At 49.6% G+C, this 14,738-nt stretch overlaps 1 protein-coding gene and 1 non-coding gene across 5 annotated transcripts in view; both read left to right on the top strand.

Moving 5' to 3' along the window:
- LRP5 (LDL receptor related protein 5) overlaps positions 1–1,608 on the top strand; it is a 136,988-nt gene extending 135,380 nt beyond the window's left edge. For 3 of the 4 annotated variants that reach the window (XM_025357365.1, XM_025357364.1, XM_025357363.1), the window contains one exon: positions 1,146–1,608. In XM_025357365.1, the coding sequence (XP_025213150.1) occupies positions 1,146–1,407 (262 nt within the window). In that variant the 3' untranslated portion in view covers positions 1,408–1,608. The remainder of the gene's footprint in view (positions 1–1,145) is intronic. The other variant, XR_003115670.1, reaches the window with a different exon arrangement.
- Positions 1,609–3,489: 1,881 nt separating this feature from the next.
- Positions 3,490–3,596, top strand: LOC112607552. Its single transcript, XR_003115872.1, has one exon. It is a non-coding gene; the product is annotated as a U6 spliceosomal RNA (small nuclear RNA).
- The last annotated feature ends 11,142 nt before the right edge of the window (positions 3,597–14,738 follow it).

The following is a 14,738-nucleotide window of genomic DNA, read 5'->3' as shown; positions in this document are numbered from 1 at the left end:
TCCCCGCCGCCTGACCTCGCAGTAGCTGGGCCCCAGGAGGGGTAGCCTGCTGCACTTTTCTCAACACGAGGTGTTGGCTGCACCTTCCCACCCATTGCAAGCCCCTCTATGACAGGACGGGGGCTCCTAAACACACCACGGTTCCGAGTCTGGACTCACACAGTGGGATGCAGTGTTTCTGGGCCACAGTTGGGTACAGGCAGCCTCTGGGAGGATGGGAGGTCAGGAGCCATCTCGCGAGTCAGGTTGCTTGAACTCAGGATGGGAGCATTCCAGGCCCACTGGTTGCTGTATTAGCCTGTTCTCACGCTGCTAATAAAGACATACCTGAGACTGGGTAATTATAAAGGAAAGAGGTTTAATGGACTCACAGTTCCACGTGGCTGGGGAGGCCTCACAATCATGGTAGAAGGCAAGGAGGAGCAAGTCACATCTTACATGGCCTCAGGGAAGAGAGAGCATGAGAACCAAGTGAAAGGGGTTTCCCCTTATCAAACCATCAAGTCTAGTGAGATTTATTCACTGACACGAGAACAGTACGAGGGAACCACCCCCGTGATTCAGTGGCCTCCCGCTGGGTCCCTCCCACAACACGTGGGGATTATGGGAGTACAATCCAAGGTGAGGTTTGGGTGGGGACGCAGCCAAACCATATCCCTTGCCAACACTTACAGTAACAATGTTAGGGGAACAGTTGTCCAGTTTCCTGTTTTGTCAGGCATTGTTTCTAGCACTTTCCAGGCAGAATCTCATGTATCTTTCACTTTTGAAATGGGTACTATTTAATCCCTCACTTTTATTAATGAGAAACTAAAGCTCAGAGAGGTCAAGACAGTTCCTGGCCAAGGTCAGCTAGCAGGCTCTGGAGGCCTCGTTCTCCTCAGAGGCAGCCTTGCCAGGGCCCAGGCTTGGCAGGCTGCAGGGCAGGTGCGGCCATGCCCATGGTAGAGGTGGGGCTGTTGAGGGTAAGCTGAGAGCGTAAGTGATGAGCCCCGGCCACACAGCGGGGTGGGTCCAGAGTCAGGCCTGCATTTTCTGGAGCTGGCCAGTGGACAGGCCTTTCCTGTTCACAGCCTCAGGGCTGCTGTGCCCACCAGGACGGATGTGCCTACCAAATCCCAATCCTCTGTGTGTGTCCCTTTCAGGCCCTACATCATTCGAGGAATGGCGCCTCCCACGACACCCTGCAGCACCGACGTGTGTGACAGTGACTACAGCGCCAGCCGCTGGAAGGCCAGCAAGTACTACCTGGATTTGAACTCGGACTCAGACCCCTACCCGCCCCCACCCACGCCCCACAGCCAGTACATGTCGGCAGAGGACAGCTGCCCGCCCTCGCCCGCCACCGAGAGGAGCTACTTCCACCTCTTCCCGCCCCCTCCGTCCCCCTGCACGGACTCGTCCTGACCTTGGCCGGGCCACTCCGGCTTCTCTGTGCCCCTGTAAATAGTTTTAAATATGAACAAAGAAAAAAATATATTTTATGATTTAAAAAATAAATATAATTGGGATTTTAAAAACAGGAATGTGAACAGTGATGGGGTGGGCAGGGCTGGGAGAACTTTGTACAGTGGAGAAATATTTATAAACTTAATTTTGTGAAACAGAGCTGCCATTCTTTCGCGCCCTGTGTGCATTTGAGTCGTGTGTCCCCGTGGAGCGAATGCCGATCCCCGGACCACTGTGAGAGTCCTCCCGCACCCGGGCATCCCTCTGGCTGGCTCCCGCAGCGAAAGGCTGGGGCCTCGGGCAGAGGCGGATTCTCCCCTGGGATGCATCTGTGAGCTGCAGGCCGGGCCAGCTTTATGTTCGTGTGGCCTGTGCCGTCAGAAAGGGCCCCAGGCTTGATCACACTGTGCTTTTTGTCTTCCTCAGGTTCTTAAGTCTTTTTTTTTTTTTTTTTTGAGACGGAGTCTCGCTCTGTCACCAGGCTGGAGTGCAGTGGTGCAATCTTGGCTCACTGCAACCTTCGCCTCCAGGTTCAAGTGATTCTCCTGCCTCAGCCTCCCAAGTAGCTGGGACTACAGGCATGTGCCACTGCACCCGCCCAGCTAATTTTTGTATTTTTAGTAGAGATGGGGTTTCACCATGTTGACCAGGATGGTCTCAATCTCTTGACCTCGTGATCCACCCGCCTCGGCCTCCTAAAGTGCTGGGATTATACAGGCGTGAGCCACCGCGCCCGGCCGATTCTTAGTTATTTTAAAAAGGGGACTGTGCCTTCAGTTTTCGCTGGGCCCTACAGAATGTCTGCCTGGGCTCTGGGCCCTTCCTGAACCTGTGCTGGCTTCCATCTGACCTCTCTGTGCTGACTAACGCTGCTGCTCTTCCTGAGGGCGAGGCGCCCCGTGACTGCGTGTTGACCCGCTGGATGGGGCTGCTGAGCCCGCTCTGCCACACTGCACCTGCCCTAGGCAGGGAGGGAATCCCTGGGTCCTCACAGGAACAGCCAGCAAGCCACACCTGACGCCTGCTCTGGCCCCACCCCTGCAGTGCTGGAGACGACAGGCAAGGCCTGGCCATTGCCTCTGCTGGGTCCCCAATCTGTGGAAGGAAACAGTAATCTAGGCATTTTCGGTGGGGAAGCTGAGCTGTCCTCCTGGTGTCCTGAGGGCCAGCTGTCTTCAGAGGGAAGGGAGAAATGCACATCGCATCAGTGGAGAAGGGCTTGACTCCCCTCAGCATGATGGAGGGAGGTCAGAGAACAGTCCAGCTTGTTGCTGGGTGACAGTGTACTTAATAATGAAAATACAGGCTGGGCGCGGTGGCTCATGCCTATAATTCCAGCACTTTGGGAGGCCCAGGCAGGTGGATCACTTGAGGTCAGGAGTTTGAGACCAGCCTGGCCAACGTGGCAAAACCCCGTCTACTAAAATACAAAAACTAGCTGGGCATGATGGTAGGCACCTGTAGTCCCAGCTACTTGGGAGGCTGAGGCAGGAGAACCGCTTGAACCTGGGAGGCAGAGGCTGCAGTGAGCTGAGACTGTGCCACTGCACTCCAGCCTGGACAACAGGGCAAGACTCTGTCTCAAAAAAAAAAAAAAAGAAAAACTATGAAATACAAATATCACCTTCACTAAAACAAGGGATAGAAGACCACAAAACAAACAGAAAACAACAAAACAGCAGGAGTAAGTCCCTACTTATCAATACTAACTGACTATAAGTAAGCTAAGCTCTCCAATCAAAAGAGGGCTTGGAGCGGTGGCTAACGCCTGTAATCCCAATACTTTGGGAGGCTGAGGCAGATGGATCATTTGAGGTCAGGAATTTAAGACCAGCCTGGCCAACATGGTGAAACACTATCTCTACTAAAAATACCAAAACTGGCCAGGTGGTAGTGGCACGCATCTGTAATCCCAGCTATTTATGAGGCTGAGGCAGGAGAATCACTCGAGGCTGAGAAGCGGAGGTTGCTGTGAGCCGAGATTGCGCCACTGCACTCCCACCTGGGCAACAGAGTGAGATCCTGTTTCCAGAACAAAAAGTGCTCGCTTTGGCAGCACATATACTAAACTTGGAACGATACAGAGAAGATTAGCATGGCCCCTGCGCAAGAATGACACGCAAATTCGTGAAGCATTCCATATTTTTATGCTCATCACCACTGGCCATCAGAGAAATGCAAATCAAAGCCACAATGAGATACCATCTCACACCAGTTAGAATGGCGATCATTAAAAGTCAGGAAACAACAGGTGCTGGAGAGGATGTGGAGAAATAGGAACACTTTTACACTGTTGGTGTAAACTAGTTCAACCATTGTGGAAAACAGTGTGGTGATTCCTCAAGGATCTAGAACTAGAAATATCATTTGACCCAGCCATCCCATTACTGGGGATATACCCAAAGGATTATAAGTCATGCTGCTATAAAGACACATGCACACGTATGTCTATTGTGGCACTATTCACAATAGCAAAGACTTGGAATCAACCCAAATGTCCATCAGTGACAAACTGGATTAAGAAAATGTGGCACATATACTCCTTGGAATGTATGCAGCCATAAAAAAGGATGAGTTCATGTCCTTTGTAGGGACATGGATGAAGCTGGAAACCATCATTCTGAGCAAACTATCGCAAGGACAGAAAACCAAACACCGTATGTTCTCACTCATAGGTGGGAATTGAACAATGAGAACACATGGACACAGGGTTGGGAACATCACACACCAAGGCCTGTCGTGGGGTGGGAGGAGTGGGGAGGGATAGCATTAGGAGATATACCTAATGTAAATGACGAGTTAATGGGTACAGCACACCAACATGGCACATGTATACATATGTAACAAACCTGCATGTTGTGCACATGTACCCTAGAACTAAAAGTATCATTAAAAAATCAAATTTAAAAAAAAAAAGTGGATGAATGGATCAAAAAACAAGACCCAACCATCTCCTGCATGCAAGAAACACTTTACCTATAAAAACACACATAGACTAGGCCGGGCGCAGTGGCTCACCCCTGTAATCCCAGCACTTTGGGAGGCCGAGGTGGGCAGATCATGAGGTCAGGAGATCGAGACCATCCTGGCTAACACGGTGAAACCCTGTCTCTACTAAAAATACAAAAAATTAGCCATGTGTGGTGGCAGGCGCCTGTAGTCTCAGCTACTCAGGAGGCTGAGGCATGAAAATGGTGTGAACCGGGGAGGCGGAGCTTGCAGGGAGCCGAGATCACACCACTGCACTCCATCCAGCCTGGGACACAGAGCAAGACTCCATCTCAAAAAAAATACAAAAACAGAAACAAACAAACAAAAACCACATAGACTAAAAGGAATTGACAAGGATATTCCATGCAAACAACCCAAAAAGCAGGAGTAGCAAAACTTAGAGAAAATTAATCAATTTCAAGACAAAAAGTATAAAAAGAGACAAAGCAGGTTATTATATAATTTAGATAAAGGGGTCAACTCAGCAAGGGAATATAACAATTGTAAATACATATGCACCCAATGCTGGAGCTTCCTGATACAGGAAGCAAATATTACTAGAGCTAAAGAGAGAGATCCCAATACAATAACAGCTGGAGATTTCAACACCCCATTTTCAGCACTGGACAGATCAATCATCCAGACAGAGAATCAAAGAAACAGGACTTAATGTACACTACAGACCCAACGGACACTGACAGAACACTTCGCGCAGCAGCTGCAGATCACACATTCTTACCTCAGCACACGAACCGTCCTCAAACATAGACCGCATGTTGGGCCACAAAACAAGTCAACGAAACAGGAAGGCAATTTTAAAATCTTTTGAGACATAAGAATGGAAACAACATGTCAAAACCTGTGGGATACAGTGAAAGCAGTACTAAGAGGAAAGTGTATAGCTATAAGCGCCTACATCAAAAAAGTAGAAAAACTTCAAATAAACCACCTGACACTTTTTTTTTTTTTTTTTTTGGAGACAAGGTCTTGCTCTGTTGCCCAGGCTGGAGTGCAGTGGCACGATCATCGTTCTTTGCAGCCTTGACCTCCCAGGCTCCAGTGATCCTCCTACCTCAGCCACCCAAGTAAATGGGACTATAGGTACACAATCACCACATCCAGCTAATTCTGGTACTTTTTGTAGAGACAGGGTCCCACCATGTTGTTCACGCTGGTCCCACACTCTTCGGCTCGAGCAATCCCACCTTGGCCTCCCAAAGGGCTGGGATTACAGGCGTGAGCCACCATTCCTGGCTGTGACGCATGTTAAAGAACTAGAAAACCAAGAGCAGGCTGGGCACGGTGGCTCATGCCTGTAATCCCAGCCCTTTGGGAGGCCTGACTGGCGGATCACTTGAGTCCAGGAGTTTCAGACCAGCTTGACCAACACAACAAAAACCCATCTCTACTAAAAATAAATACAAACTTAGCTGGGCGTGGTGGCTCACACCTGTCGTCCCAACTACTCAGGAGGCTGAGGCAGGAGAACTGCTTGAATCCTGGAACGGAGGTTGCAGTGAGCCAAGATGGTGCCACTGCACTCCAACCTGGGCGACAGAGCGAGGCCCTGTCACCAAAAAAAAAAAAAAAAAAAAAGAAAGAAGAAAAGAAGGCCGGGCGCGGTGGCTCAAGCCTGTAATCCCAGCACTTTGGGAGGCCGATACGGGCGGATCACGAGGTCAGGAGATCGAGACCATCCTGGCTAACACGGTGAAACCTCGTCTCTACTAAAAAATACAAAAAAAAAACTAGCCGGGCGAGGTGGCGGCGCCTATAGTCCCAGCTACTCGGGAGGCTGAGGCAGGAGAATGGCGGGAACCCAGGAGGCGGAGCTTGCAGTGAGCCGAGATCCGGCCACTGCACTCCAGCCTGGGCGACAGAGCAAGACTCCGTCTCAAAAAAAAAAAAAAAGAACAGAGCAGGCCAGGTTTATGGGTATGGTGGCTCAACTCCTAGGTGCTCAGGAGTTTGAGATCAGTCTGGCCAACATGGCAAAACCCCATCTCTCCTAAAAATATGGAAAAAAAACAATGGCTGGATGTGGTGATGTGTGCCTGTAGCCCCAGCTACTTGGGAGGCTGAGGTGGGAGAATCACCTGAGCTCAGGAAGTGGAGGCTGCAGTGACTCGTGATTGCACCCTGCACTCTAGCTGGGTAACTGGACTGAGATTCTGTCTCAAAAAAACAAAGACCAGAGCAGAAATAAATGAAATGGAAAGGAAGGGAACAATACAAAAATCAATGACACAAAAAGTTGTTTTTTCGAAAAGATAAACAAAATCAACAAACCTTTAGCCAGACTAAGAAAAAAAGAGAGAAGACTCAAATCAATAAAATCGGAGATTAAAAAGGAGACATTACCACTGATCCCACAGAAACTCAAAGGATCATTAGAGGCAACTATGTGCAACTATATGCTAATAAACTGGAAAGCCTAGAACTGCGTCAATTTCTACGCACATACAACCTATCAAGACTGAACCATGAAGAAATCCAAAAACCTGAACAGGCCGTGTGCAGTGGCTCACACCTGTAATCCCAGCACTTTGGGAGGCTGAGGCGGGCAGATCACCTGAGATCAGGAGTTTGAGACCAGCCTGGCCAACATGGTGAAACACCGGTCTCTACTAAAAAATATATAAAAATTAGCCGTGCATGGTGGCAGGTGCCTCTAATGCCAGCTGCTCGGGAGGCTGAGGCAGGAGAATCACTTGAACCTGGGAGGCAGAGGTTGCAGTGAGCCGAGGTCACGCCACTGCACTCCAGCCTGGGTGACAGAGCAAGACTCCATCTCAAAAAAATTAAAATAACAAAAACCTCAACAGACCAATAACAAGTCATGCGATGAAAGCTGTAATAAAATGTTTCCCAACAAAGAAGCCCAGGAACCCAATGACTTCACTGCTGAATTTTACCAAACATTTAAAGAAGAACTAATACCAATCCTATTCAAACTATTCTGAAAAATAGAGGAGGAGGGAATCCTTCCAAACACATTCTACGAGGCCCGTATTATCCTGATACCCAAACCAGACAAAGACATACTAAAACAATTACAGGCCAATATCTTTTATGAACACTGATGCAAAAATTCTCAACAAAATGCTAGCAAACTGAATTAAACAACACATTCAAAAGATTATTTATCACGACCAAGTGGGATTTATCCCAAGGATACAAGGATGGTTCAACATACACGAATCAGTCAATATGACCCATCATATCAACAGAATGAAGGACAAAACCATAGAATAACTTCAACTGATGCTGAAAAAGCATTTGATAAAATTCAGCATCCCTTCATGATAAAAGCCCTCCAAATCTGGGTATAGAAGGAACATACCTCAACACAGTAAAGGCCATATATGGCAGACCTACAGCTAATATGATACCAAATGGGGAAAAACCAAAATCCTTTCCTCTGAGATCTGGAACACGGCAAGGATGCCCACTTTCACCACTGCTGTTCAACATAGTACTGGAAGTCCTAGCTAGAGCAATCAGACAAGAGAAAGAATTAGAGGGCATCCAAATTGTAAAGGAAGGGCCGGGCGTGGTGGCTCACGCCTGCAATCCCAGCACTTTGGGAGGCCGAGGCAGGCGGATCACCTGAGGTCAGGAGTTTGAGACCAGCTTGGCCGACATGGTGAAACTCTGTTGCTACTAACATACAAAAATTAACTGGGCGTGGTGACACAAACCTGTAATCCCAGTTACTCAGGAGGCTGAGACAGAAGAATCGCTTGAACCTGAGAGGTGGAATTACAGTGAGCCGAGATGGTGCACTGCACTCTAGCCTGGGCCACAGAGCAAGACTCCATCTCAAAAAAAAAAAAAAAAAAAGAAAGAAAGAAAAAAAGAAAGAAAAAGAATGAGATCCTGTCATTTGTTTTGTTTTTTTGTTTGCTTGTTTTTGAGACAGAGTCTCACTCTGTCGCCAGGCTGGAGTGCAGCGGCACGATCTCGGCTCACTGCAAGCTCCGCCTCCTAGGTTCCAGTGATTCTCCTGCCTCAGCCTCCCGAGTAGCTGGGACTACAGGCGCCGGCCACCACATCCAGCTAATTTTTGTATTTTTGGTAGAGACAGGGTTTCACCATGTTGGCCAGGATGGTCTTGATCTCTTGACCTCATGATCAGTCCACCTCAGCCCCTCAAAATGCTGGGATTACTACAGGCATGAGCCACAGCGCCCAACCAAGATCCTGTCATTTATAACAAAGCAACAACATGGATGGAACTGGAGGTCATTATGTTAAGTGAAACAAGCCAGGCACAGAAAGATAAACTTCACATGTTCTCACTTATTTGTGGGAGTTAAACTTTTTTTTTTTTTTTTTTTTTGAGGTGGACTCTTACTCTGTTGCCCAGACTGGAGTGCAGTGGCGTGATCTTGGCTCACTGCAACCTCTTCCTCCCAGTTTCAAGCAATTCTCCTGCCTCAACCTCCCGAGTAGCTGGGACTACAGGTACGCACCACCACGCCTAGCTAATTTTTGTATTATTAGTAGAGATGGGGTTTCACCATGTTGGCCAGGCTGGTCTTGAATTCCTGACCTTGTGATCCACCCGCCTCGGCCTCCCGAAGTGCTGGGATTACAGGTGTGAGCCACCGCGCCTGGCTGGGGAGCTAAAAATTAAACCGAATGAACTCATGGAGATAGAGAGTAGAAGGATGGTTACCAGACGCTGAGAAGGGCAGTGGGTGGGGGGTGAGGTGGGGCGGGGATGGTTAATGGGTGCAGAAATATAGTTAGATAGAATGAAGAAGATCCGTATTTGGTGGCACAGCAGAGTAACTGGAGTCAACAATAATTTATCGAACATTTAATAAACAAATAAAAAAGTATAATTAGATTTTTTTGTAACACAAAGAAAGGATAAATGCTTGATGTGATGGTTACATCATTTACCCTGATATGATTATTATATATTATATTCCTGTATCAAAACATCTCGGCCGGGTGCGGTGGCTCATGTCTGTAATCCCAGAACTTCGGGAGGCCGAGGCAGGTGGATCATGAGGTCAGGAGATCGAGACCATCCTGTCCCAAGTGGTGAAAGCCCGTCTCTACTAAAAATACAAAAATTAGCTGGGTGTGGTGGCGTACACCTGTAATCCCAGCTACTCAGGAGGCTGAGGCAGGAGAATCGCTTGAACCTGGGAGGTGGAGGTTGCAGTGAGCCGAGATCGCACCACTGCACTCCAGCCTGGTGGCAGAGTTACAATCTGTCTCAAAAAAAAAAAAAAAAAAAAAAGTTTCATGTACCCCTAGGCCAGGCGTGGTGGCTCACGCCTGTAATCCCAGCACTTTGGGAGGCTGAGGCGGGTGGATCGCTTAAGGCCAGGAATTCAAGACCAGCCTGGGCAACGTGGCAAAACCCTTTCTCTACTGAAAAAAAACAAAATTAGCCAGGCATGGTGGCAGGCACCTGTAATCCAGCTACTCAGTAAGGCTGAGGCAGGAGAATGGTGTGAACCCGGGAGGTGGAGCTTGCAGGGAGCCCAGATCGCATCACCACAGATGATGTCGCCTGGGCGACAGAGCGAGACTCCGTCTCTAAATAAATAAAAATAAAACAAGACACACACACACACACACACACCCCTGAAAGAAGTGCCTGGAGTGAGTCTCCTGGCCTCCCAACAGGACCCCCAAAATTGAACCCTTGATCAATGCGGCTGGATGTGCAGACAGAGGTGGTAACAGTGCAGGGAGGCTGGGTCTCCTGCACCCGCCTTTCCTGCCCAGCAGTCAGCTGGGGAGAGTGAGGAGCTCACCCACTGGCTGCGTACTCCCTGCCAAGTACATCCTTCAGTAAGCACCTGGAGCCGGCACAGCCCTGCCCTTATGCCACTTACGTGCTGGGAGACGCAGAGAGTAGTCAGGTGTGGCTCCTCCCCTGCATTTGCTCCAAATCCAGGGACAGGGGAGTTCCCAAAGCCGTAAGGCGGCATTGTTCTAAGATACCCTAGACCCCATAGAGGTAGGCAGAGGGGGCTTCTCGGAGGAGGCAGTGTCTGAGCTGTGTCTTAAAGGAGGGGGTGAAGTTAACCTGCCTTACTTAAACTTCACAACAGTCCAGCCAGGTAGGTGGTGTCCCCAGAATGTAATTGAGGGAACTGAGGTTTGGGTAAAGCAAAGTCAACATTTTTTTTGCATCCGTTTAATCATTTCTTTATCCAATAAGGGTTACTAACTGGCTACCAGGTGCTAGTCAATGAGGCCAAAAAGGCACGTACCTTCTCTCCAAACCCTCTCACCTCTGCAGTGACAGCCACTACTCCCCAAGTCTCTGTCACCCTTTACTGAGCCCTGGGGGTCTCTTGTATAATGGGCTCCCTCCCCACCAACCAGAGCAGAGAGGGGCGTTTGCTCAGCTCAGCCCTCCTTCAACCCCTCATTCCAGAATGGGTGCGGGAGCTTCCTGCCTGCCCTGGGGCACTGAGGCAGCATCCAAGTGCAGTTGAAGAAAGTCCGTTGCCAGTTTGGCTCTTTCCACTGCCGGGGAGGCCACTGGAGAAGGTCTTGTTCCTGAGAAATGTGGGTGGTCAGGACGGTGGCTAGGGCTTGGATCCCACTCAGCTCCTGTGAGGTTCCCTCTCCTGGGCCACTCGGCTGGCAGCCTCCAGACCTCTTAGTTGGGCCACACCCTCAGATGCCACCGGGGTACCCCGTCGCTGGTCCCTTTCCTGTGGTCCTCTCCCAGAGTCCCACACCTTGATCTCTCTCCTTCCAAATGTCTTCTTTTCTCTTTCCCCATAGGCTTGATGGCAGCCCTAGTTGTTAGCAACTCAGCGGTTTCACTTTCTCGCAACACTCAGGCTCCCAGCCATCCTTTGCAGGAAGGGAAATACCCGCTTCCCAAGCCGGATTGAATCTTAATGCACTGAAGAAGAGGAACAGAAGCAGAAGAGCTCAGTTTCCACCTTGAAATGGGCCGACCACTCATATCCCACATGAGCCCCCAGCGGCCTCTCCTGTCCAGCCTCAACACCTCTTGACCGGACCCGGCCCGGGCTCCTGAACACCAGCCGGGCCCTTCCTGGCATGTCCTCTTCTGGGGCAGCCCTGCTCCAGCCTGTGGATTAGCGCCAGCCTGGGATGGACTGTGCCCTGGTGACATAACAAAGGGAAAGACAATATGGCATTTTCCCCTTCAAGTTGAACTTTTTTTTTTCTTTGTTTTTTGGTTTTTTTTTAGACGGAGTTCCACTCTTCTACCCAGGCTGGAGTACAGTGGCGCAATCCTGGCTCACTGCAACCTCCGCCCCTGAGTTCAAGTGATTTTCCTGCCTCAGCCTCCCGAGTAGCTGGGATTACAGGGACCTGCCACCATACCCAGCTAATTTTTGCGTTTTTAGTAGAGATGGGGTTTCTCTATGTTGGCCAGGCTGGTCTCAAACTCCTGCCCTCAGGTGAGCCACCTGCCTCAGCCTCCCAAAGTGCAGGAATTACAGGTGTGAGCCATGCGCCCGGCCTGAACTTCTTCAATTTAAGGTCTTCTTTATTCAGAGCTGGTTATTCCTGTGTTAGTGTATGTGTATGTTAGCATGTCCTTTATGAAATTTTGATCACAGAAAATACTTTTTTTAAAAAAAATCATTGTTTGACAGAATTAAAATTGGGGGCTGGGTGCAGTGGCTCATGCCTGTAATCCTAGCACTTTGGGAGGCCGAGGCAAGCAGATCACTGGAGGTCAGGAGTTCAAGACCAGCCTGGCCAACATGATGAAACCCCGTCTCTACTAAAAACACAAAATTAGCTGGGCGTGGTGGTATGTGCCTATAATCCCAGCTACTCAGAAGGCAGAGGAAGGAGAGTCGCTGGAACCTGGGAGGCAGAGGTTGCAGTGAGCCGAGATTGTGCCAATGTACTCCAGCCTGGGTGACACAGCAAGATTCTGTATCAAAAAAAAAAAAAAAAATTAAAATTTGGCAGCTGAGTCTGTTCCCCAGATTTAAGGCATGCTAGCCAGGTGATGGGTGCGTGAGCATGCAGCCTGCTCTTCTCTCTGCTTTTGAATATGTTTGAAACTATTCAGTTACATGGGTTTTTAAAATAATTTATTTTTAATTTTTGTGGGTACAGAGCAGGTGTATATATTTATGGGGTTGTTTAAAAAAAAAGTCTAGATGGATTGAAAAGTTAAATGTTAATATGAAACATTATGAAACATATGAAACATTAAACTACAAAAGGATTAGGAGGAAAGATAGAAGGTGGTGATCTGTGAAATATAGAAGTTTTAGGGTGGAGAGGTCAATCTGTGTAGAATGCAAAGCTTCTAAGTCATTCCTCCACAGTAGCTCCCCATGGCTCTCAGGACACAGGGTGAGCTCAGATACCTCCTCCTCCAGGAAGTCCTCCCTGACTTCAACCTCCTGGTTAGGTTAGAAGCAAACCATAATTGGAGACCTTAGGGGCCCATTTACGTTGGGCAAGGTATTGTATGATTTCATGATAACGCATATGGCCCTGTGACCCACCTCAGAGTCAGGGATGGAGGAGCCTGGTGCAGATACTGGCAAATCCTTCGATGATGAGTGAGTAAAGGGATGCAAGGGTCAGTGCCGGGGCTGGGTCCTCCCCGGGCTCCCCAGCAGGGAAGGACGGACGGGAGCCCAGCCCTGGATGCCCCCTCCTGCCCATGGCCCAGCCTCCTTCTCAGGCACCAGCCGGTCCCAAGGCTCTCTGCAGCCTTTCCCGGGCTCCTTAGTCCAGCTCCAAGCTGCCCCTCTGGCCCTGTGCTACCCGTGGTGCTCTCTGCTCTTGCTTCCAGACATCCTTTCTAGAGTATGGCCAGCCCTTCTCCTGTCTGGATGCTTTCCTTGGCTCCCAGGGTGTGAGCATAAACTGAGGTTCCTCTGCCTGGCTTCCAAAGCCTCCATGATCCCTTCTGCACCTGCTTCCCGTGCTGTTGCCCCAGACCTGAGATCAGCCCCGCCCTGCCTGCCACAGGGTGTGCTCCTTCCGCCTTGCTGCCTCACCTCTCTCACTGGCATGCCTGCTCCTGCCCTGCCCTGCCCAGGTGATCGGCCTGTGTATCCCCTCCCTAACCCTGCACAGAGCACACCTCCCGGGCTGGCTTCCGGCTTGACTATGTTCCTCCACGCCTCTCTGAGCAGCAGGATCAACGTGAGAAACGCCTGCTGTGTCTGCAGCCTCCCCAGAAGCACAGTACCTTTCGCAGCGTGGACGCAGCCTGTAGGTACAGTTGTCCCTCTCTATCCATGGGAGACTGCTTCTGGGACCCCCAAGGATTCTTAAGTCCCTTATATAAAATGGCTTAACACAGTTAACAGCAGAGATGTGTTCTGAGAAATGCATCGTTAGGCAATTGTGTCCTTTGCAAACATCACAGGTATACTCAGCACAAACCCAGATGGTCCAGCCCACTACACACCTGGGCTATACGGGATAGCCTGCTGCTCCCAGGCTACACTTCCATAGAGCGTGTTACTGTGCTGAATACTGGAAGCAGCTGAAACACAATGGTCAATATTTGTGTATCTAAACATAGAAAAGGTCCAGTACAGCCGGACGCAGTGGCTCATGCCTGTAATCCCAGCGCTTTGGGAGGCTAAGGTGGGCGGATCACCAGAGGTCAGGAGTTCAAGATCATCCTGGCCAACATGATGAAACCCCGTTTCTACTAAAATACAAAAATTAGTGAGACATGGTGGCATACACCTGTAGTTATAGCTACTTGGGAGGCTGAGGCAGGGAGAACTGCTTGAACCCAGGAGGTGGAGGTTGCAGTGAGCCGAGATAGCCCCATTGTACTCCAGCCTGGGCGACAGAGCAAGACTCTGTCTCAAAAAAAAAAAAAAAAAAAAGGTCCAGTACAATACAGTGTCATAATCTTATGAGACCACTGTCTTACATGTGGTCCATCATTGACAGAAACATTGTTACATGGCATATGGCACTGTAGCAGGATGAGCTGCAGACAAAACTCCTCAGACACCTGATTAAAGAAGGAAGAGGTTTTTTTTTTTTTTTTGAGACAGAGTCTCGCTCTGCCGCCCAGGCTGGAGTGCAGTGGCTGGATCTCAGCTCACTGCAAGCTCCGCCTCCCGGGTTCACGCCATTCTCCCACCTCAGCCTCCCGAGTAGCTGGGACTACAGGCGCCCGCCACCACGCCCGGCTATTTTTTTGTATTTTTTTTTTTTAGTAGAGACGGGGTTTCACCGTGTTAGCCAGGATGGTCTCGATCTCCTGACCTCGTGATCCGCCCGTCTCGGCCTCCCAAAGTGCTGGGATTACAGGCTTGAGCCACCGTGCCCGGCCAGAA

Source organism: Theropithecus gelada, chromosome 14 (genome assembly GCF_003255815.1).
Source record: "Theropithecus gelada isolate Dixy chromosome 14, Tgel_1.0, whole genome shotgun sequence".
Lineage (NCBI taxonomy): Eukaryota > Metazoa > Chordata > Mammalia > Primates > Cercopithecidae > Theropithecus > Theropithecus gelada.
This window is presented reverse-complemented; position numbering and strand designations above follow the sequence as displayed.